Source organism: Eurosta solidaginis, chromosome 3 (assembly GCF_040869045.1).
Source record: "Eurosta solidaginis isolate ZX-2024a chromosome 3, ASM4086904v1, whole genome shotgun sequence".
NCBI lineage: Eukaryota > Metazoa > Arthropoda > Insecta > Diptera > Tephritidae > Eurosta > Eurosta solidaginis.
Genome location: NC_090321.1, coordinates 220,751,001 through 220,776,178, shown reverse-complemented (window position 1 = coordinate 220,776,178; position 25,178 = coordinate 220,751,001). Strand labels below are relative to the sequence as shown.

Sequence of the window (25,178 nt, the reverse complement as noted above, 5' to 3'; positions counted from 1 at the left end):
AATAGAAAATCGGGGCACAACATGGTGGAGCTTGTATGGAAATAAGCAGTCCCTCTAATATTTAAAGAACTATAAACAAAAAAAAATAATTAAAAATACTTTTGTTTATTTAAATATTTCGAAATTTTTTGATGTGATGCTGATAGCAAAGTTCAAAAGATGTAAAAGTTAGTAAAAACGCATAAGGCAAACAAGGCTTTGATAAAAAGATTCCTCTTATTGTTGCGAACTTCCACACTTAACAAAATACAAAATATGTTAAAGAATAATCAATGCTAGTGCATACATATGCACGTATGTATATATGCTCATATTCATGCATTTCGATTTATAAATATTCTTTCAACCGAATCACTGATTTCTACAAATCCCAAATTTTAATGCTTTGACGAACGCTTCTAAGAGATTTGCATTATTTAACCTTCTACATAAAGCACCATATATGAACAGAAAAAAATTTAAAACGAATAACAAAACAATACCCATATGTGTTATTCAAAACAAATAAGAAGAATGAAAGATAAACTTTTCTGTATTCCAATATAAATACAGACATATGTGAAGGAAAAATTGCTAAAACGATTTAACACGCACCATGGATTAGGATTTTAGTTTACTTTAATTAAATTCCGAAGATAAAGCTTGATAAATTTTGAGTAAGTTGTAATATATGAGTTAAAGTAATCTAGTTATATGTAATTTGAGATAGTGATTGGTAGGAAAAGCGTGCGAAAGCTCTATACGAAAGCCACCGTCAACTGCTGCGGTACCTTTCGCTTAATAAGTCTACTTAGTGTTGTTTGGCAGCCAACTTACGAGTGTGGACCGAGTAGGCAATTGGAAAATAAAAGTTTCTCTCGGCAAACAAAAATCACACTCTACAAATTGCTCATCATTGCTGTTTTGAGGTATGGCTCGGTATCATGGACGATGTCGAGAGAGATGAGATAGCTCTGGGAGTGTTCCAGGGAAAAGTTCACCGCAAAATGTATGATCCTGTTCGTGATGTTGACGGTGAATATCGAAGGAAGCATAATGATGAGCTGGATGAGCTTTACGCATATATCACGATAGAGCAGCGAATGAAAACCCAAAGGCTTCGCTGGCTATATCCTGTTATGCGAAAGGAAGAAGCGCTCCGGCCACGAAAGTATATCAGTCAACACTGCAGTTTGGAAGCACAGAAAGGGGAAGACATCCACTGGTGCTTCCAATTGGCGTCAGTTACCGCGAAACCGAGATAGCTAGCGTGACTTACCCTTTGAGTTTTGAAAAAAATAATTGAAAAGATTTCAGTTTTGAGTTTCAAAGTTAAAACTGTTTTAAAATTTTGGTTCAGATGTTGAAAATGAAATGGTTTCAAACCGTTATGGTTTCGGTTCAAACGGTTGTAAATTAAGTTTTCCAAAGGGTTTCAGTTTGGTTTTGAAAACTTTAACGATCTCAAGCGGTTATGCACAAAGGTGCCAGTGCTTTCAGGCCTAGCTTTTGTTGTTGTTGTAGCAGCACTTCGCCCTATCCAATAGGTGCGACCAAAGACGCAACCAATTAAATGGGGTACACTGAAATGACAGCCTTGGTCGGGAAAAATCCCGAATCGCTCTGGTACATAGAAACGGGAAGCGTGGTAATAATCTCAAGCGGTTTCGGTTTAGATATTGAAGACGAAACGGTTTCAAACGGTTATAGATTTAGGGTTGTGTCATGTCTCCAAATGGTTACGTTTTGAGTTATGAAAAGTAAAAAAATGTCAAAGGACTTCAGTTTTTAATTTGAAAATAAAAACAATTTTGAAAGGCCTCAGTTTATATTTTGAAACCGAATCAGTTTTAAAATATTTTATAGGGTATAATTTTTGATTTTGAAAACTAAAATTGTCTCAAACGGCTTCGGTTCAGGTGTTGAAGTCATAACGGTTTCAAAGTTTTTGGTTTCAGTTTAGGAGAATGGTTTCAAACGGTTGCGGTTTGAGTTTTGAAAAGCAAAAATATCTTAAAATATTTCATGTAAGATTTTGAGAATTGAGCACATTTCTTTCTGTTGGTGTGATGGTAGCATGCTGCGCCTACCACATCGCTGATACTGGGTTCACGCTCAGGGCAAAGCAACATCAAAATTTTAGAAACAAGATTTTTCAATTATAAGAAAATTCTTCTTAGTGGGGTTGCCCCTCGGCAGTGTTTGACAAGCACTCCGAGTTTATGTCTGTTAAGAAAATCTTCTCAGTGAAAACTCGTCTGCCTTGAAGATGCCGTTCGGAGTCGTCATTAAACAAGTAGGTCCCATCCCACCAATTTATAAGAAAAAATAAAAAGGAGCACGACGCAAATTGGAATAAGCTCGGCCTAAAATATCTTCGGAGGTTACTGCGCCTTACATTTATTTTTTTATGAGCGACTTACCGATAAATTATAATACCAATAATAGCACATATATTTTTTCATATGGCATGCGTCTAACTGTTTTTTTGTTTAATCACTTCAATTAATTAATGTACACATATGAACATACCAGTACTCAAGTATTTTGATGAGAAAGGGCAAGTGAAGAAACTAAAATATTTTCGTTGCCCTCGAAACGTCAAAGGTTGTCAGAAATACAAATACAAAAGCACACATTTTCAAAGCATACATGAACACCTGCGAGTTAAAAAGTAGCATCAAAGATTATTGTCAATCCTGCCAGTTTTTTTAATTTTCGTTAATTTATTGAATTGAATTTTATGGCGGAACAATCCTAACGAATTTCAAAAACGTTTTCGATAAAGACTGAAAATTCGATTATAATTATAAATTTTTTTTAATGTTAGAAAACTTTTGCAATATGTATTTTAGAATAAAAATAACGGAAGAATTAAAAAAAAATTTTTTTGGAAAAAACTCGAAAATTTCGAGTCTGTTTCAAATATCTTAACACAATTTTGCTTCCATTCAAGATGTATAAAATAAAAATTGGTTACCAAATAAAATCTGAAAATCACTTGGCGAGAAATGGTAAGAAAATATTCCTTTTTAGAGAAAATTGCAAACATGTAGCTGGGTCAGACAAAAACTAGTTGGTCTACAAAACAACATATTCAATAAAAAATTATCCCAGAACTCCAAAAAAAAAGTTTTTTAATTTCCATAAAGATTTTTGAAATCGTGTGGATATTCCACTTTTTCGAAAGTTTTTTTTTTCATTTGCGTGCAATATATACTCGAAAAATTTCTTAAGATTTCAAATAAAAGCTTTCAATTATCATGCATTTTTTTGACAACTTCCTAATTTTCGAAAAATTTTTTGAAACTTGTTTACATAGTTTTCCTTAAAGTAAAAATCACAAAGCTGCCCGAAGTTTCTTATTATCTGATTAATAAAATGTACTGCAAAAGGTAGTGTTGGCAATAAACTGAAGGTATGCGTACCAGCGAGCTTGGGTCGCGGGCCAGTTTTTCGATAATCTAGGCCGAACATCAAAAAAAAAAAAAAAATACATGGGGTCTATCGTTTCTGCGGTGTAGCGCAGTACAAAAGACGTTTTTGCTCTCATTTTATTAAATTTATAAATTTTCTTAGTTGAGTTTACATGGATGTAAAGGCAAGGTTTTATCTAGAGATCGCAGTTTGTAAACAAGATTTTTAGAGAATTTTATGGCCAACAACTTTGTGAAGAAAACGAGATTTTTGTGACCTTCGACCTTTGGGTACACACTAAATCGACCTTTTGTGACAAATTTTGTCGAAAATGGCGAGTGTGATACCGTCACTAAAGCCTGGGAAACAAGCTAACAGGGGACACTCATATCGCCAAATATCTCGCCAATCGCCAACAGACAAAACAGTTAAAATAGTCGCGCTTCAATAAATTACCGCGGTTTGCTAATCAACAGCATTGTTTCCGAAAATTGCAAAGCACTATCACCGCTCTAAATGCCGTCAACACACAGATTAATTGTGAACCGAATCAAATACCCCACAGTAAAATAGTATTCGTAAAGCAAGACTTATCAAAAGTCAATGACAATACGTTAGTGCAGGACTTGGAAGAGTGCACCCTGAGAATTTCCTCGGACTTCCGTCCCCGAGGACATTGATGACAGTTACTGAGTGGCTTCACCTATTGGATGAGGCGAAGCATTGCTACAACAATAACAACACATTTTGTAAACCAGGAAATTTACGTATGTGACCCGGTCTATGAAAAGGTGGCTTATGACTCAAAAAAGAAATTGAAAAAAACAGCTGTTAAGGATAAACAATGCATTTCTTCAGTTTCTTAGTAGTAGTAGTTTTTTTTTTTGACTATTAAGCCACCTTTTCAAAATAGACCGGATTACATATAATGTCTGGCCGCCTTGAAACCTTATCTATTATACAAATAATCATGATTTTTTTTGATCAGAGAAATCAACACATTAACCACTAAATTGATTGCAGTTTTTTTTACTCACAGATGTACATTCTTTTAGATCTCTCGCGTTATAATCTAGTTTAGCTTCTGTTACGTACATACTTCACTGGTCAGTGAGAAAATCATTGCCTTTACACTTGCGTAATTTGACATTCTTATATCAGCAGATAAGCTCACTCTCATCAGTCAATGTATGTTTATAATTGACAGCTTGATTGAACATTTCAAGATTGAAGGACATACATATAAAAAATAAAATATAACAAGTAAGGAAGGCTAAGTTCGGGTGTAACCGAACATTACATACTCAGTTGAGAGCTATGTAGGAAAATGAACCTAGGGTAACCTTGGAATGTGTTTGTATGACATGGAAGGTATTAAAGAGTATTTTAAAAGGGAGTGGGCCTTAGTTCTAAAGGTGGACGCCTTTTCGAGATATCGCCATAAATGTGGACCAGGGGTGACTCTAGAATTTGTTTGTAGGATATGGGTATCAAATGAAAGGTGTTGAGTATTTTAAAAGGGAGTGGGCCTTAGTTCTATAGGTGGACGCTTTTTCCAGATATCGCCATAAAGGTGGACCAGGGCTGACTCTAGAATGCGTTTGTACAATATGGATATCAAACGAAAGGTGTTAATGAGTATTTTAAAAGGTAGTGGGCCTTAGTTCTATGCGTGCGCGCCTTTTGAAGATATCGCCATAAAGGTGAACCAGGGGTGACTCTATAATGTGTTTGTACGATATGGGTATCAAATTAAAGATATTAATGCGGGTTTTAAACGGGAGTGGTGGTAGTTGTATATGTGAAGGCGTTTTCTAGATATCGACCAAAATGTGTAACAGGGTGACCCAGACCATCATCTGTCGGGTACCGCTAATTTATTTATATATGTAATACCACGAACAGTATTCCTGCCAAGATTCCAAGGGCTTTTGATTTCGCCCTGCAGAACTTTTTCATTTTCTTCTACTTAATATGGTAGGTGTCACACCCATTTTACAAAGTTTGTTTCTAAAGTTATATTTTGCGTCAATAAACCAATCCAGTTACCATGTTTCATCCCTTTTTTCGTATTTGGTATAGAATTATGGCCTTTTTTTAATTTTTCGTAATTTTCGATATCGAAAAGGTGGGCGTGGTCATAGTCGGATATTTTTTATACCAATACAAAGTGAGTTCAGGTAATTACGTGAACTGAGTTTAGTAAAGACTGTGTATAAAAACTGGGCCTGGCTTGAACCGATTTCGCCTTTTTCACAGAAAACAGTTATCGTCCTAGAATCTAAACCCCTACCAAATGTCACAAGGATTGGTAAATTTTTGTTCGACTTACGGCATTAAAAGTATCCTATACAAATTAAATGACAAAGGGCGGAGCCACGCCCATTTTGAAATTTTCTTTTATTTTTGTATTTTGTTGCACCATATCATTACTGGATTGGAATGTTGACATAATTTACTTATATACTGTAAGATATTAACTTATTTTTTAAATTTGACTTAAAAATTTTTTTTTTTTAAGTGGGCGTGATCGTTCTCCGATTTGGCTTATTATTATTAAACATATATAAAGTAATAGGAGTAACGTTCCTGCCAAATTTCATCATGATATCTTCAACGACTGCCAAATTACAGCTTGCGAAACTTCTAAATTACCTTCTTTTAAAAGTGGGCGGTGCCAGGCCCATTTGGCCAAAATTTTACTTATTTCCTATTCTGCGTCACAAGTTCAACTCACCTATCAAGTTTCATCGCTTTATCCGTCCTTGGTAATGAATTATCACACTTTTTCGATTTTTCGAAATTTTCGATATCGAAAAAGTGGGCGTGGTTATAGTTCGATATCGTTCATTTTAAATAGCGATCTGAGATGAGTGCCCAGGAACCTACATACCAAATTTCATCAAGATGCCTCAAAATTTACTCAAGTTATCGTGTTAACGGACGGACGGACATGGCTCAATAAAATTTTTTTCCAATACTGATGATTTTGATATATGGAAGTCTATATCTATCTCGATTCCTTTATACCTGTACAACCAACCGTTATCCAATCAAAGTTAATATACTCTGTGAGCTCTGCTGAACTGAGTATAAAATTTAAGTTATAAATGTGCTTTTAGTTATTGGTTTTTTTTATTTATTTAAGATGATAACTTAGATAAAAATGTATCACCGATTGTTTATTTTATATTGGCTTTTCTTAAATTTAAATAAATATTGAAAAGTAATTTTTTTTTTCTTTTTTGCAGTTTGAATAAGAGATAACTTTTGTTATAAAATTTAATATCTGTTTACATTCGTAATCAATATTTTGCCTTGCAACTCTTTTGTTTACTTTTAATTCCTCTGTATTTACATTTCGAATTTGCAAAAGGTATTTTCTATTCATTTACTTCGTGCAAATTTCAGTTTCTCTTTCTTTTTGAAATATTAATCGCTTAGCAAAATGATAAAATATTAATAACAGTTATTTATTAATTGAACAGGGAATAAGATAGATTATATACTAGCATATAGCAAACAAGTTTCAATAAACAAAAACATTGCATGGGTGGAGTGAGAAAATGTTTCTTAAATTATTTTTAAATTTTAAGAAGGATGTATGTATGTGTGTGCAGCTTATGGCCTCCGAAACTCCGCCGCCGATTTTTTTCAAAATTGCAGGATAGCTTCACAGCAATCCGGTGAGTGTTCCTATGAAGTTTTTTTGGCCGGCCTAGATTTGTATTTAAGACATTCTTTTTTTTTTTGGGAAATAAACTTAGGACCGACTGACAATGGGGAACTATGAAGAAGAGAAAAGATGGAAGGAGAAATAGATACAGTTAGTCGAAGATAACGAGATATATGGAGCGGAAAATAAGTGTAGGAAAAGTATAAGAGGGAGAAAAAGACAAATAGAAAGAAAAAGGTAAAGGGAGGAGTGAATTAAAGGATAAGGAAAAGGGGTAGAGAGGGGAGGGAGAGTAAAAGAGAACAAAAATTTCTTAAAAGTTATGCAGATACACCAAAGTTGGGGAAGAACGTCTACTGGGTCTATTACTAAATCGGTACTAGTGCGATAAAAATCAAACTTTCTTTTGTTCCAAAATCGAAAGTTTGGCCTTTACTATTTCATATTTAACATATATTTGACAAATAAGTTATCTTCAAAAAAAAAAACCGCCACTACAAAAAAAAACGGACTATGAGTATCCTTTCTCGGTTCCAGAAAAGTAACCGGAGAAAATTGTGACAATTGTCCCAAAAAGGAAGTTGAACTGAAAAAGGACCACTAATAGAACGCTATCTTGTGATGCCGAAGGTGTCATAGTTATACAACTCTTTGCATTACTAGGTTTCGTGCTAGTAGTGGGTGCGTATTCTCTAATTTAATTGCTCTTTGAGGACGATTGTCTTTATATTCCTGAATACGACGTTTTTCAACGTTGGGCCAGTCCTCTACAATTTCCTGAATATTGAGAATTCAAAAGTATTTGATATTCCTGAATTATGTAAAACTAGCCTTTACCCGCGGCCCCGTCCGCAAGGAGAAAATGAAATATATGGGCTATTCACGTTAGCCTGCTTATCAAGTTATCTGTTTACAATTTTGTTTCTGTGTAATGCATTTTATATTTGTAATTGAGTAAAAAAAGAAATAAATGAGCTGATAACCTGATAGGATCCCCAAATGATCCCTAAATTATCCATAAAAAGCCACGAAATGACCCCGAAGCTATCGCGGACGCATCCCTAAAACCATACAGTAATGCCTCCACAGGGTCTTCAAAAGTTCCCGGAATAGACCAAAAAAAACCCGAAATGACAACGACACATTTCTAGACTTATCCAGAGAACCACACAGAAATGATCCCTGAAGGGTACCAAAATGATACCGAAATAGTCCCGACAAAGTTGCGAAATGACCCTGACGGGCTCCCGGACGGATCTCAAGAAATGACCCCGAGGGGATCCACAACCTATCGCAAAAACCATACAGAAATGAATCCGGAAGGGTACCAAAATGATCCCGAATTAGTCCGGAAATGACCCAGATGGGATCCCGCACGGAAATTACTCCTATGGCATCCCGGACAGATCCAGAAATGACCTCGGAAGGGTCCCCAAATTACCCTGATGGATCCGGCAAACCATTAAGAATTGATGCCAGAAGGGTCCTCCAAATGATCCCGAAATAATACAGAAAAAGTCATGAAATGACTCCTAAAGGGTCTCCAAATGATACCGAAATAGTCCCGAGGAAGTCCAGAAATTACCCTGATGGGTTCATTTCATTTCATTTCATTCATTTCATTTATTAGGCATTTTCCTTATATCTATGTATGTACATATTAAAATAACATCGTAAAAGCAAACAATTTAATCTTATATATATGGGATATATGTACAAGTAGATATAGGAAAAGTTAAGACATTTTTATGCCAATTCAGCACAGTGACAAATGTCAATTATAGCAAATATAAAAAATACAGTGGGGTGAACTGTTAAATAAAGTGATTAAATTATAAATGGTTGTTTAATTTAATTATAGTATATAAAAAGATTCAGCTAAAATTCCAACAAACCCATGGGTAAATGAGAGGAAAAGCAATTAAAATTATGAAGTATTTGTTATTATAACCGGTTTATGTAGCTGGCTGAAGCAAAACTTCGATTTCATTGTGTGCGAGGCCTAAGAGGAAGGACTTAACACTTTCTGTAAAATGCCGAAGATTCCGTAAAGTACGTATTTCGGTGGGAAGTATATTGAAGAGTTTTCGTGAAACAATTGTGAAAAACTTGCTTGAATGTGTGGTTCTGGTCGAAGGTACAACGACTCTAGTTTGTGAGTTTGTCCTCAGGTTATATGTTTCCGACCTCATACTTTGCAGATAGCCACATCTAATAAAAAAAATTTTTAAAACTTTGAAATAATACAGGTCCTTGACTGGGAGAATCCCTAGACTTCTAAAAAGTTCTCTCGATGGATGCAGCCGGTTAACATTAGATATTTTTCGAACAGCATACTTTTGCAATACTAGTAACGGCTGGGTTTTGTTAAGGGTGGCGCCACCCCAGCAGCTGATTCCGTATTTTAATTTAGAATGAAAGACCGCATAATAAACTATTTTGAGAAGATTGTTGGAACCGGAAGTTCTGAGATGATAAAGACAACGCAAAGAGAATTGAAGATATTTTTTTAGACGGGATATATGGTTACCCCAGCTCATATTCGTATCAACCGTTACACCCAGATACTGAAATTCATCAACATAGTCTATCGTGAAGCAGTACTTACTACAGGCCACAAGCGAGGCGAAGGTACCGGACTGAAAAACTTGGCACATATTGTCATGTAAAGCAAATCGCTCGCAAATCGCAGAACGAAAAACAATACTTACATCCGGTGGTTTTTTTATATTTAGACTAAAACTCATGAGCTTGGTCTTATTGCTAGCGACGAGTTTATGTTTTGCAAACCAAGTTCTCAGTAGATGTACATCATGGTTTATACTACTTATCAAATCAAAGGTGTTAGGAGAACTATAGGCCATCGCAAGATCATCTGCGAATGCAGTGACTTCCCCCAAGAAGGGCATATCAAAAATTGAATTAACATAAATTAAAAATAAGATGGGACCGAGCACGGAGCCTTGCGGAACCCCTCTCGTGATTGGATTAGTCTTCCCCAGCTTTCCGCAAACTCTGACGCATTGTACCCTTTCAGAAAGGTATGATTGAAACCACTTATGTACAAATCCTCGAAAACCGGCATCATACAATTTATTTATTAAAATAGCATGATCTACCGTGTCAAAAGCTTTGGTTATGTCTACGAAAAGACCAGCGCAATTTTTTTTATTGTCCAACTCTTGATAAATAAAAGAGCAGAATTCTAGTAGAGCATCTTCAGTAGAGCGGTTTGCTCTAAAACCAAACTGCCTTGGACTAAAAAAGCTTCTGCTTTCTAGAAACTGCATAATTCGATTTTTAAGAGCTTTTTCAAAGACCTTAGATATAGAGGATAGAAGTGAAATAGGCCTATAGTTATTTTTATCTTCCCTGTTACCCTTTTTAAACACGGGTATAATAATTGCACATTTCAAAGCATCGGGGAAAATTCCTGTAAAAACACTAGTATTAAATAGATGCTTTAGTACGTCCAGCATATTAAGGGCTATTTTTTTAAGAAGTTTATTTGAAATACCGTCGTATCCACTAGAGCCAGAGTTGCTTAGACTTTTTATTATTGCAAGGAGCTCAGTGCCTGTGAAGGGTTCAAACATAAAACTGCACCTAGAAATAGATGCGTCACCACTGGACATGATGCAGTTGCAGGAAGAAGTATTGCATTGACCAACAGACACAAAAAAATCATTAAAAATATCAGCAACAACAGAGGGGTCATCAATCATATTGCCACAATTATTCAGAGCAATAACCCGTTCACTACCAGAGCTATTTCGGTTGATAATGCTATTTACAACTTCCCATTCTTTTTTAGTGTTCCCATGGCAGCTCAATAGTCTACTCCGGAAATAAGTATCTCGGTGTGATTTTATGTCGTTATTTAATTTTTTGCACAACTTTTTGTAACGAGATCGAAGCGCAAGATTCCTTGGATGCTTTCTACACTTAACACCTAACTTATTTTTCAATTTAATACTTTTTAAAAGGGCAGAATGCATCCAGGGTTTAAGCTTGGTTTTGGATTTACGTCGAGCACAAGTGAAACTAGAGAATTCTATGTGACCATGCAATATATTTATAAACAGAGAGTATGCTTTTGAAATATCTTTCTCAGCGTAGACAACAACCCAATCCTCATAAAGCAGCTTTTCATTAAGCATGGAATAGTTTATCATATTCGTTTTTGTATTGCTCGTTAAATCTTTCTTTTTCATATGGAACTCAAGTTTGACACCAGTCATACTGTGATCTGTAATACCTAGTTCCAAATTAATACCAGTGCACGCACACAAGCTGCTAAGACGGCAAAAAATATGATCCAGACAAGTGCCAGAACAGTTCCTTGTCGGCTCATTTAAGTACGATGTAAAACCGTGACTGGCCAATAGTGCTAAGTAGCTTTCAGATACCGCATTCAACTGCATTATATCTATGTTCAAATCACCTAATATAACTACATCCCTCTCTTTTAAACCATTTAAAAAATCTGAGAACTCTTCCAGAAAGGCCTGACTAGTTTCAGAATGTAACCTATATACACATATTAAGGCTAAAGTTTTTTCACCATTTTTTAGCAAAACTTTCAAAATATCAGCACTTTGCACGTTGTATTTAGCAATAGTACAATCAAACGTGTTTCGCACAAAAGCTCCCACACCTCCAGCAGAATAATCGTCATTATTAGTTGCAAAAAAGTTATAATTAGGAATATCATAAAAGCTATTCTCATGAGAATATATCCATATCTCCGACACAACTATTATGTCTGGGTAGACTGGAAACGATTCTGCATTACACATTAGAGAATCGAAGTTTTGCCGCAGACTACGTATGTTTTGATGCAATATATAAATACAATTTTCAATATAAGAAAGCTGGTTAACATTATTTAAAGGGCTGTTATTGATAGGGTTGTCGATGTAGAGATCATTGAAATTCATTATAAGGTAAAGAACTCCCGTACAGATCCCGAAATCCATCCGGAAGTGATGCCAGAAGGGTCCCCAAATGATCCCGTATTAGCCCTAAAAAAGTTCCAAAATGACCCAGATGGGCTTTCGGACGGATCCCGAAAACCATCCAAAAATGATCCCGAAGAAGTCCCGAAATGACCCTGATGGGATCCCTTACGGATCTCGAAAACAATCCAGAAATGATGCCGGTAGGTACCCCAAATGATCCCGGAATAGTCACGAAGTGACCCCGACGGGGTCCAGGACGGATCCCGAAAACCAAACAGAAATGATGCCGGTAGGTACCCCAAATGATCCAGAAATGATGCCGTAAAGGTCCCCAATTGACCCCTTAATAGTCCCGAAATGACACTGACGGAATCCCGGACGGATCCCGAAAACCATCCAAAAATTATGCCGAAAGGGTCCCCAAATGATCACGTATTAGTCGCGAAAAAGGCCCGAAATTACCATGACGGGACCCCGGACGGATACCCAAAACCATCTAGAAATGATGCGGGAAGGTGCCCCAAATGATCCCGAAAAAGTCCTGAAATGACCCCAACGGATCTCGAAAACCTTCCAGAAATGATGCCGGAGGGACCCCAAATGATCCCCAAATAGTCACGAAATTACCCCGTCGGGATCACGGACGGATCCGGAGAAAGTCCTGAAGTCACCCCGACGGGATCCCGGACGAATACCGAAAACCATCCAGAAATGATGCCGGTGGGTACCCCAAAATTATCCCGAAATAGTCCCGAAATGACCATGAAGGAGAAATTATGCCCGAAAGGTTCCCAAATGATCCCCAAATAGTCCCGAAATGACCCTGACGAGATCCCGGACGGATCCCGAAACCCATACAGAAATGATGGCGAAAGGGACCCCAAATCATCCCGTATTAGTCGCGAAATAGTCCGAAAATGACCCCGATGGGATCCCGCACGGATCCAAAATGATCCCGAAAAAGTAACAAAAAAATCTCGAAATGACTCCTACGGCATCCCGGACGGATCCAGAAATGACCTCGGTAGGGTCCCCAAATGATCCCAAAGTGGTCCCGAAAATACCCAGATGGATCCGGCAAACCATGAAGAAATGATGCCGGAAGGGTCCCCAAATGATCCCGTAATAATACAAAAAAAGCCTAAAGGGTCTCCAAATGATCCCGAAATTACCCTGATGTGTTCCCGTACAGATCCCGAAATCCATTCAGAAGTGATGCCGGAAGGGTCCCCAAATGATCCTGTATTAGCCCTGAAAAAGTTCCGAAATGACCCAGACGGGCTCCCGGACGGATCCCGAAAACCACCAAAAAATTATCCCGAAATAGTCCCGAAGAAGTCCCGAAATGACCCTGACGGGATCTCGAACGGATCCCTAAATGACTCTAACGGGATCACGGACAGATCCCGAAATCCATCCAGGAATGATTTTGCAAGGGTCCCAAAATGATCCTGAAATAGTCTCAGAAAAGTCCAGAAATTACCCTGATCCCGAAAAGGTCCCGAAATCAACCTGACGGGGTCACGTACGGATCCCGAAAACCATCCAGAAATGATGCCGGTAAGTACCCCAAATGATCCCGAAATAGTCCGGAAATGACCCAGAGGGGATCCCGGACGAATCCCGAAAACCATCCAGAAATGATGCCAAAAGAACCCCAAATGATCCAGAAATGACTCCGCCAGGATCCCGGACGGATCCTTAAAACTATTCAGAAATGATGCCGGAAAGGTTCCCAAATTATCCCCTTATATTCCCGAAATGACGCTGACGGAATCCCGGACAGATCCCGAAAACCATCCAGAAATGATGCCGGAAAATTCCTCAAAAGATCACCTAGTAGTCTCGGAATGACGCCGACGGGATCCCGGACGGATCGCGTAAACCATGTAGAAATGATGCCGAAAGGGACCCCAAATGGTCCCGAAAAAGTCCCGAAATGACCCCGACGGGATCCCGGATGGATACCCAAAACCATCTGGAAATGATGCCGGGAGGTAACCCAAATAATATCGAAAGAGTCCTGAAATGACCCCGAGGGGATCCCGGACGAATCCCGAAAACCATCCAGAAATGATGCCAAAAGAACCCCAAATGATTCAGAAATAGTCCCGAAATGACCCCGATCCCGAACGGATACCGAAAACCATCCAGAAATGATGCCGGAAAGGTCCTCAAAAAATCACCTAATAGTCTCGAAATGACGGCGACGGGATCCCGGACGGATCCCGTAAACCATACAGAAATGATGCCGAAAGGGTCCCAGAATGACCTTGGTATTAGTCGAGAAAAAGTTCCGAAACGACCCCGACGGGATCCCGGATGGATCCTGAAAACCATTTAGAAATGATGCCGGAAAGTCCCCCAAATGATGCCGAAATAGTCCCAAAATGCCATCGACGGGATCCCGGACGGATCCCGAAAACCATCCAGAAATGATGCCGAAAGGGACCCCAAATGGTTCCGAAAAAGTCCCAAATGACCCCGACGGGATCTCGGATGGATACCGAAAACCATCCAAAAATGATGCCGGCAGGTACCCCAAATTATCCAGAAATAGTCCCGAAATGACCCTGATGGGATCCCGAAAACCATCCAGAAATGATGCCGGAAGAGACCCCAAATGGTCCCGAAACAGTCCCCAAATGACCCCGACGGGATCCCGGACGGATACCTAAAAACATTCAGTAATGATGCCGGTAGGTACCCCAAATTATCCCGAAATAGTCCCGAAATGACCCTGACGGGATCCCGAAAACCATCCAGAAATGATGCCGAAAGGGTCCCCAAATGATCCCGTATTAGTGGAGAAAAAGTCCCAAAATGACCCCGGCAGGACCCCGGACGGATCCCGAAAACCATCCAGAAATGATGCCGGAAGGGACCCCAAATGATCCCGAAAAAGTCCCGAAATTACCCTGAGGGGATCCCGGATGGATCCCAAAAACCATCCAGAAATGATGGCGGAAGGGACCCAAAATGACCCCGAAAAAGTCCCGTAATGATCCCGGAAACCATCAATAATTTATCTCTCAAAGGTACGCAAATAATCCCGAAAATACCCCGACGGGATGCCGAACGGATCCCGAAACGCATCCAGAAATGATGCCGGAAAGGTCCCTAAATGAGCGCTAAATAGTCCCGAAATGATCCCGGAATAGTCCCCAAATTATCTAAAAATAACCCCGACGGGATGCCGAACGGATCCCGAAACCCATCCAGAAATGATGCCGGAAAGGTCCCTAAATTTTCGCGAAATAGTCCCGAAATGATCCCGGAATAGTCCCGAAAATATCCGAAAATAACCCTGACGGGATCCCGGGCGGATCCCGAAAACTATACAGAATTGATCCCGGAAGGGTCCCAAAATGATCCCGAAATAATCCCGAAAAAGTCCCGAAATTACCCCGGCGGGATGCCGGACCGATCCCGAAAACCATCCAGAAATGATCCGTGAAGGGTCTCGATATGACCCTTACGGGATTACAAATAAGGTGAAGCTAATTATCCAGGCTCATTGGAGCGAATGAAAAGTTACATAGAAACATACAGGTAAAGCTAATAAAAGCGTGCTAATAAAAACAATTGAAGGAGGGCGGATGGCGGGAGTAGAAGGAGAGGACCACTAATCGTTCCTCCAAAATTGTCTAGATCTCGATCTCTATGTGCCAGATACCAAAAACTATTGATTTATGAGGAAATTTATATTGAGTTATAACAATTTATAGATTTTACACCAGAGGGGGATATAAAGGGGGGAGCGGAGGGTGTCACTGCTTACTTTGTAAGCCCTCGACTTATTTGACCCCTTGAGTCTGTGATATTGGTGAAGGCCAGTAGACTTAAAGTTATAATGTGTAAAAATTATTAAAAAGTAATTGCTCGAAGGGGTCGTGGGACCCCCAGCCCTCTTTCCATATTCGAAAAAAATTTCGCTAGTAGACTATTGTCTGTGACCCAAATTTCATCAAAATCCGTGTAGCCATTCTGGCGTGATTCAGTCGCAAAGACGAAAAAATATAATAATTAAATTATAACTGTTCCTAGGGGACGGGGACCACGCCCCTTTTGAAAAATATATAGCTAGTAGATCCTTCTAGACTATTGGATATATGTTTGCAAAATCTCACCCAAATCGGTCAAGCCGTTCTTGCGTGATTGAGTCACAAAGACAAACGTCTGGACAAACATCCAAACATCTAAACATCTAAACATCCAAACATCCAAACATCTAAATATCCAAACATCCAAACTTTGCCATTTATAATATATACTAGCCTTTACCCGCGGCCCCGTCCGCAAGGAGAAAATGAAATATATGGGCTATTCACGTTAGCCTGCTTATCAAGTTATCTGTTTACAATTTTGTTTCTGTGTAATGCATTTTATATTTGTAATTGAGTAGAAAAAGAAATAAATGAGCTGATAACCTGATAGGATCCCCAAATGATCCCGAAATTATCCATAAAAAGACACGAAATGATCCCGAAGCTATCGCGGACGCATCGCTAAAACCATACAGTAATGCCTCCACAGGGTCTTCAAAAGTTCCCGGAATAGACCCAAAAAACCCGAAATGTCAACGACACGATTCTAGACTTATCCAGAGAACCACACAGAAATGATCCCTGAAGGGTACCAAAATGATCCCGAAATAGTCCCGAAAAAGTTGCGAAATGACCCTGACGGGCTCCCGGACGGATCTCAAAAACCATCGAGAATATATCCAGGAAGGGTTCCTATATTATCCCGACATAGTCCAGAAAAAGTTCCGAAATGACCCCGAGGGGATCCACGACGTATCGCGAAAACCATACAGCAATTAATCCGGAAGGGTCCCAAAATGATCTCGAAATAGTCCAGAAATTACCCTGATGGGTTCCCGTACAGATCCCGAAATCCATCCGGAAATGATGCCGGAAGGGTTCCCAAATGATCCCGTATTACCAATAAAAAAAGTTCCGAAATGACCCAGTTGGGCTTCCGGACGGATCCCGAAAACCATCCAAAAATGATCCCGAAATAGTCCCGAAGAAGTCCCGAAATGACCCTGATGGGATCTCGGACGGATCCTGAAAACAATGCTTAAATGATCCCGAAATAGTCCCGAAATGACCCCGACGGGGTCCAGGACGGATCCCGAAAACCAAACAGAAATGATTCCGGTAGGTACCCCAAATGATCCAGAAATGATGCCGGAAAAGTCCCCAATTGACCCCTTAATAGTCCCGAAATAACGCTGACGGAGTCCCGGACGGATCCCGAAAACCATCCAAAAATTATGCCGAAAGGGTCCCCAAATGATCACGTATTAGTCGTGAAAAAGTCCCGAAATTACCATGACGGGATCCCGGACGGATACCCAAAACCATCTAGAAATGATGCGCGAAGGTACCCCAAATGATCCCGAAAAAGTCCTGAAATGACCCCGACGGGATCCCCGACGGATCTCGAAAACCTTCCAGAAATGATGCCGGAGGGACCCCAAATGATCCCGAAAAAGTCCAGAAATTACCCCGTCGGGATCACGGACGGATCCGGAGAAAGTCCTGAAGTCACCCCGACGGGATCCCGGACGAATACCAAAAACCATCCAGAAATGATGCCGGTAGGTACCCCAAAATTATCCCGAAATAGTCCCGAAATGACCATGAAGGAATCCCCGAGGGATTCTTGAAACTATCCAGAAATTATGTCCGAAAGGTTCCCAAATTATCCCCAAATAGTCCCGAAATTACCCCGTCGGGATCACGGACGGATACGGAGAAAGTCCTGAAATCACCCCGACGGGATCCGGACGAATACCGAAAACCATCCAGAAATGATGCCGGTGGGTACCCCAAAATTATTCAGAAATGACCATGAAGGAATCCCCGAGGGATTCTTGAAACTATCCAGAAATTATGCCCGAAAGGTTCCCAAATGATCCCCAAATAGTCCCGAAATGACCCTGAGGATATCCCGGACGGATCCCGAAACCCATCCAGAAATTATGGCGAAAGGGACCCCAAATCATCCCGTATTAGTCGCGAAATAGTCCGAAAATGACCCCGATGGGATCCCGCACGGATCCAAAATGACCCCGAAAAAGTAACAAAAAAATCTCGAAATGACTCCTACGGCATCCCGGACGGATCCAGAAGTGACCTCGGTAGGGTCCCCAAATGATCCCAAAATGGTTCCGAAAATATCCAGATGGATCCGGCAAACCATGAAGAAGTGACGCCGGAAGGGTCCGCAAATGATCCCGAAATAATACAGAAAAAGCCTAAAGGGTCTCCAAATGATCCCGAAATTACCCTGATGTGTTCCCGTACAGATTCCGAAATTCATTCAGAAGTGATGCCGGAAGGGTCCCCAAATGATCCTGTATTAGCCTTGAAAAAGTTCCGATATAACCCAGACGGGCTCCCGGACGGATCCCGAAAACCACCAGAAAATTATCCCGAAATAGTCCCGAAGAAGTCCCGAAATGACCCTGGCGGGATCTCGAACGGATCCCTAAATGACTCTAACGGGATCACGGACAGATCCCGAAATCCATCCAGGAATGATCTTGGAAGGGTCCCAAAATGATCCTGAAATAGTCTCAGAAAAGTCCAGAAATTACCCTGATCACGAAAACGTCCCGAAATCAACCTGACGGGGCCCGTACGGATCCCGAAAACCATCCAGAAATCATGCCGGTAGGTACCCCAAATGATCCCGAAATAGTCCCGAAATGACCCCGAGGGTATCCCGGACGAATCCCGAAAACCATCCAGAAATGATGCCAAAAGAACCCCAAATGATCCAGAAATGACTCCGCCAGGATCCCGGATGGATCCTTAAAACTATTCAGAAATGATGCCGGAAAGGTTCCCAAATTATCCCCTTATATTCCCGAAATGACGCTGACGGAATCCCGGACGGATCCCGAAAACCATCCAGATATGATGCCGAAAGGGTCCCCAAATGATCCCGTATTAGTCCCGAAATGACCCCGATCCCAAACGGATACCGAAAACCATCCAGAAATGATGCCGGAAAATTCCTCAAAAGATCACCTAGTAGTCTCGGAATGACGTCGACGGGATCCCGGACGGATCGCGTAAACCATGCAGAAATGATGCCGGAAGGTCCCCCAAATGATGCCGAAATAGTCCCAAAATGACATCGACGGGATCCCGGTCGGATACCCAAAATCATCTGGAAATGATGCCGGGATGTACCCCAAATAATATCGAAAAAGTCCTGAAATTATCCTGACGGGATCCCGGACGGATCCCAAAAACCATCCAGAAATGATGGCGGAAGGGACCCAAAATTACCCCGAAAAAGTCTCGTAATGATCCCGGAAACCATCAAGAAATTATCTCTCAAAGGTACGCAAATAATCCCGAAAATACCCCGACGGGATGCCGAACGGATAACGAAACGCATCCAGAAATGATGCCGGAAAGGTCCCTAAATGAGCGCGAAATAGTCCCGAAATGATCCCGGAATAGTCCCCAAAATATCCCAAAATAACCCCGACGGGATGCCGAACGGATCCCGAAACCCATCCAGAAATGATGCCGGAAAGGTCCCTAAATGATTGCGAAATAGTCCCGAAATGATCCCGGAATAGTCCCGAAAATATCCGAAAATAACCCCGACGGGATCCCAGGCGGATCCAGAAAACTATACAGAAATGATCCCGGAAGGGTCCCAAAATGATTCCGAAATAGTCCCGAAAAAGTCCCGAAATTACCCCGGTGGGATGCCGGACCGATCCCGAAAACCATCCAGAAATGATCCCGGAAGGGTCTCAATATGACCCTTACGGGATTACAAATACGGTGAAGCTAATTATAAAACCATGTTAATAAGGCAGCAGGCTCATTGGAGCGAATGAAAAGTTACATAGAAACATACAGGTAAAGCTAATAAAAGCGTGCTAATAAAAACAATTGAAGGAGGGCGGATGGCGGGAGTCGAAGGAGAGGACCACTGATCGTTCCTCCAAAATTGTCTAGATCTCGATCTGTATGTGCCAGATACCAAAAACTATTGATTTATGAGAAAATTTATATTGAGTTATAACAATTTATAGATTTTACACCATATTTATATTGAGTTATAACAATTTATAGATTTTACACCAGAGGGGGAGATAAAGGGGGGGGGGGGGGCGGAGGGTGCCACTGCTTACTTTGTAAGCCCTTGACTTATTTGACCCCTTGAGTCTGTGATATTGGTGAAGGCCAGTATACTTAAAGTTATAATGTGTAAAAATTATTAAAAAGTAATTGCTCGAAGGGGTCGTGGAACCCCCACCCCTCTTTCCATGTTCGAAAAAAATTTCGCTAGTAGACTATTGTCTGTGACCCAAATTTCATCAAAATCCGTGTAGCCATTCTGGCGTGATTCAGTCGCAAAGACGAAAAAATATAATAATTAAATTATAACTGTTCCTAGGGGACGGGGACCACGCCCCTTTTGAAAAATATATAGCTAGTAGATCCTTGTAGACTATTGGCTCTATGTTTGCAAAATTTCATCCAAATCGGTCCAGCCGTTCTTGCGTGATTGAGTCACAAAGACAAACGTCTGGACAAACATCCAAACATCCAAACATCCATACATCCAAACATCCAAACATCCAAACATCTTAACATCCAAACTTTGCCATTTGTAATATATATTAGATTATATATTAAAGTTAAACTGAAGTGCAAAGTAATCGAATAACGCTGAGATATTTTACAATAATGCAATTATTACGAATGTAATACGTAAATCATCACAAAATAGCCCTGAAATCTTGATATGATTCTAATAAAATCATGATGGAATCGAGAAATGATAGGGAAATGATACCGAAAACAGTTCCAAAATTATCAAAAAAAGGCCTTGAAACTATCCCGAACTCCACCCTAAACAAAGTTCATATAATTTTCTCAAATTTCGCATTGGAATGTGTGGAGTACCTCAAATCGTAAGCGAAGATGTTTATCCGCCTAAATGAAATGGTAATAAACGTTCTCTGACGCGTTCACAGGTTTGTCGAATCGGCAATCTCGGTGATTTCTTTTTTTTAGAAAATATGCAATTAAAAATATACTGTGCAAAATAAATTGAAAAATCTTATGGAGTGAAAGTATTTGTAAGTATCAAATTCATGGTCTTTAAATTGTGGTAGTTAATGCACTTTTTAAAAGTCTCTGCACCATGACTGATTTGCAATTTGACTTATGTCGCTTGCATTCAACAGTTTTTTTATCATAACATTTTTTTATAAACCTTACCCTAAATTTCCAAAAAAATTATATTATAAAAATATATATCTGAACTTACCTAGTCAACATATTCGCACGATTCACCGCCACCTCAGCTTCTACACGAAATCGATCTTGCGCATATCGATCCACAACGCCTTCGCCCAAATTCAATGAAGTACCTGCTTCGCAATTAGCACCCAACAAATGTTGTGTTTCAACAATTTGCAAAAATTTCGTTACAACATCACGACCACGCATTAAATTACGACGATTATTACGCGATATTTCATCCCAATCGTAAATTTCATCTTCATTCGCCGCATCAACAACGCCCGCTAAAAATTTGCTGCTTCCATCTTCACCCTCATCCGTCGTTTCATTTCCATCTTCAGCGCCGCTTACATCCGCGCTCATATCGCTACTAACCGGAAACCCATGCGCATTACGATTATCCATATGACCATCATCCATTGTGATGTCATCAGGATTTTCGAGCTCAATATTTTCAAAATTTATTTCACCAATATCATAAGACTGCTGACGACTCAAGCCTCTGCCGCCAGTACTGGTGCTAGCTAATTGGCTGGGTTCATGCGAATAGTTGAAAGCTCTGAGCGAGAAATCTTCATTTCCATTCTCGTTGAGCATACCATATCTCGAGAAACTTGGCGGTCCTAGTGTTGCAATGCTAGTTTTATTGTCCTCATATACAGCTGTCACATTTGAGTTATCAAATTCGTTTGTGTCGATTATTCCTTGAGAGCTCATGAATTCATTGGAATGCATCCCGTTTTTAGTAACTTCTTCTCTTTGAGACAAAATGCAGTCAGCGCCCCACTTTGGGCGCTCTAAAACGTTAATTTGATTTTTTTGCGCTAATGAAATAGTTTGATTTTTCCATGTGTATTTTTTTGTTGGCGTGTGCTCTTTTGGGACGGTAACAGCACGTAGCAGAGTAAGCTTCGTGGTAGACTTCGTTGTTGTTGCTGCCGTCATTGGTTTAGGTACGAGCTGTAATTTTGTACTCACTTTTTTTGTCGGTGTTGGTATTGTGGTTTCTATAAATAGATCTTCGTTAAATATTTCTGTGGTAGCCGAACTACCAACAACATCAACAGTAGCATACATATTCGTTGTGGTATCTTCAGTAGTCTCATAGCCGTAGCTCTCAGCGCTCTCCAAACTTGTGGAAGTAAGCGTAGCTGGTGTAGTTTCCAAGTCATCATTTAGGTATACATCTTGGAGTGAGCTATCACCCGCTTCATCTAGCTCATCTGCTAACTGTAATATTTCGCTCAGTTCACTGCTGCTGCTATCACCATGCGCGAGTTCTTGGTGCGAGTTGTCGTTTCTGCTTATATTATCATTATCTACAGCATTGCTGTCGCGAATATCTTCAGAACTATCACTCCCGCTTTCGCTACCTAATCCTTCTTCTGCCTCGTTTTCTACTACCCTCTTCGTTTCTTCCTCAACACGATTGCTTGCCATCTCTTCAGTATCACTGCCATTATTGAAGTTTGCTTCATCGCTTTCACTTTCCTCATCTCCATCCACAGCAGTACTTTTCGCTGCACTATCATGCTGTATACTCGCGCCCAACTCTTTGCTTGCAGTGCTATCAATGTTCGCATCACTATCCACTCGTCGCTGTTTGAGTTCAATATCCATAGGTCTACCTTGTAGTTGTTCTGCCGCCACTAAACTGCGGTGATGATTTTTCATCACTTGCACACCATCAAATTCCCTTTCAGCATTATTGCGTATACTCTCCATGATCTTCTTCATATGCAACTTGCGTATGCGGTGTGTAACAGGCGCTTCAGTGGTCGACCAACCTCCATAGCTGGCTTCAGGGGTCTCAATGGTGCTTTTTGGCACTAAATCAAATGCGGGTGTAGCAATTATGCGTTTATGTTTATTAGAGCGTAGTTGTGAGTGTTGTGCTGTATCCTCTACTTTAAATTGAGTTTGTGGCATTGATTGAGAAGAGCGCGATGTTGCTGAAAGCAGGTATGCCCGCGAGTAACTTATTTCCGGCTTCGCATTCAATAGCGTACCATTCACATCTGAATTGCGCCAATAGTCACTGCCAAATAAATGTCCATTACCAGTTTGTATGCTACTGACAGTTTCGCTGCTCCAAAGTTCACTTGGTTGTGCTATCCCGCTGTGTTTATTAACTTCTAACGGTATATCGTGGCTGTTGTGCTTTCGTATAGCATCAACTGCAGCATTTCTAAGCAACCCATTATCGTAATCATTTGAGATGAGCACTTCCGCTAAAACATTGTTCCTGATGCTATTGCTTTTAGATGCCAATGAGGTATTACTGCTAGCACCACTATTTGCGCCATTATTGCTCATAACAACTTTAACGGTACTACTTGCTGCTACAGAATTTTTTGCTGGCATATTTTGTGGTCTTATTGACCACATGATATGCTCCTTTTCATTGGAACGACGCACTTTTGAACGTCCATGACGTATACTATATAAGTCAGCTGCAGCAGTTATATGTTTAGTTTCAAGTTTAGCTTCGAGTGCAATCGATGGTCTGGCGGGTAGCGCCTGCAGTCACAACGGAATGAGAATAAGTTTGTTGCAACAGAAGCATCGAAAAAATAATGGACAAGTGTAGGGAGATGGGCGCCCACATTTTCTTTGTTTCGATGATGACAAAATTACGATGTTCACTGCAATGTTCTATTCTTTTACCTCTCACCCTCGCTCTCATCATTACTTTCTCTGCCTGCAAATATTATTATAATTTTCTTTAAAACACAATCAGCTATGACCTCATTAGTGCGTCGTCATGACTTGTTATTATTATATTTTCTTTACTCTCCTCTGTTATTTTTTTAGCATAAATATGATGATATTTCACTATCTCTTTTTCTTATTTTTAATGCGCACTTTCTTCTTTAATGGTGTACTTAATTGGTGAAATAACAGTGGCAATATGTATTTAATTGCTTGTGTCGCGGTCCTCGTCGGCGGCTTGTTGGTTCCACATCATCATTCTCATACTCATTTCGTATTCGCCGCATTCTCCGCTCTATCAGCAATTTCTTTGCCTCAATATGTTTATCTTGGACAGTTTTTGCATAGCACACCGTTTATGTAAATTAATTTGTTGATAATCAGTTGTTGTATACGAACTGTACCCGAGGGCGGTGCGGATGTGCGCGCAGCAATGAGTTGGATACAATAATGTTTGCTGTGGGGCAGTAAGCAATCTGCAAAAGAGAAGCGAATGGGTAATTGGTTTTTGAGTTAATTTCCTGAAGTGTCGTCGATAAAAGTAAGATTAGTATTTTTTTGCTCATACAAACATATATACCTAAAGAGTTACTAGAAAGTTGATATATATATATATTCTGAGCATTTTATATCAAGCATTATTCCATGAGTGCTCGTTTCAATGGTGAATCCACGGAGGAACTTGGCGAGAGCCCCCCCCCCCCCCCCCCCCCCCCCCCCCCCACAAAAGCCAACGAGACCTCTGTATATATGGCACATATATCAACAGAATTTTTCGCCATAGGAATTTCCTCTAAAAACAATAAAATTTTTATAAAAAAAAAAAAGAAAAACCTTTTTAATAAGCAAGGAAATTTTTTTCATTATTATGAAAATTCATATAATAAATTGAGGACAAATTTCTTTTCCTATTGCAAAAAATCCCTGCGATGAGTTTTTTATTTGGCACATTGGTAGCCACAAACGCTAGTGCTAAACGTATTTTGCTTACGTGTGGCGAATAAAATCTTTAGAAGTACAATAACAAATCTACAGTACGAGCGAAGGCGAATTCAGTACCAGTTGTTATCCAAACAGCTGATTGCTTCTTCTTGATTATTTTCCATACAACTCCTTATACTACAGTAATCAGTTAATGGA

The 25,178-nt window shown here is 39.9% G+C and overlaps 1 protein-coding gene across 1 annotated transcript in view; it reads right to left on the bottom strand.

Moving 5' to 3' along the window:
• Positions 1-24,496, bottom strand: part of LOC137245101 (uncharacterized) — a 356,011-nt gene extending 331,515 nt beyond the window's left edge. The window contains exon 1 of the mRNA XM_067775234.1: positions 21,352-24,496. Within this exon, the coding sequence (XP_067631335.1) occupies positions 21,352-23,714 (2,363 nt within the window). The 5' untranslated portion in view covers positions 23,715-24,496. The remainder of the gene's footprint in view (positions 1-21,351) is intronic.
• Between the last annotated feature and the right edge of the window lie 682 nt (positions 24,497-25,178).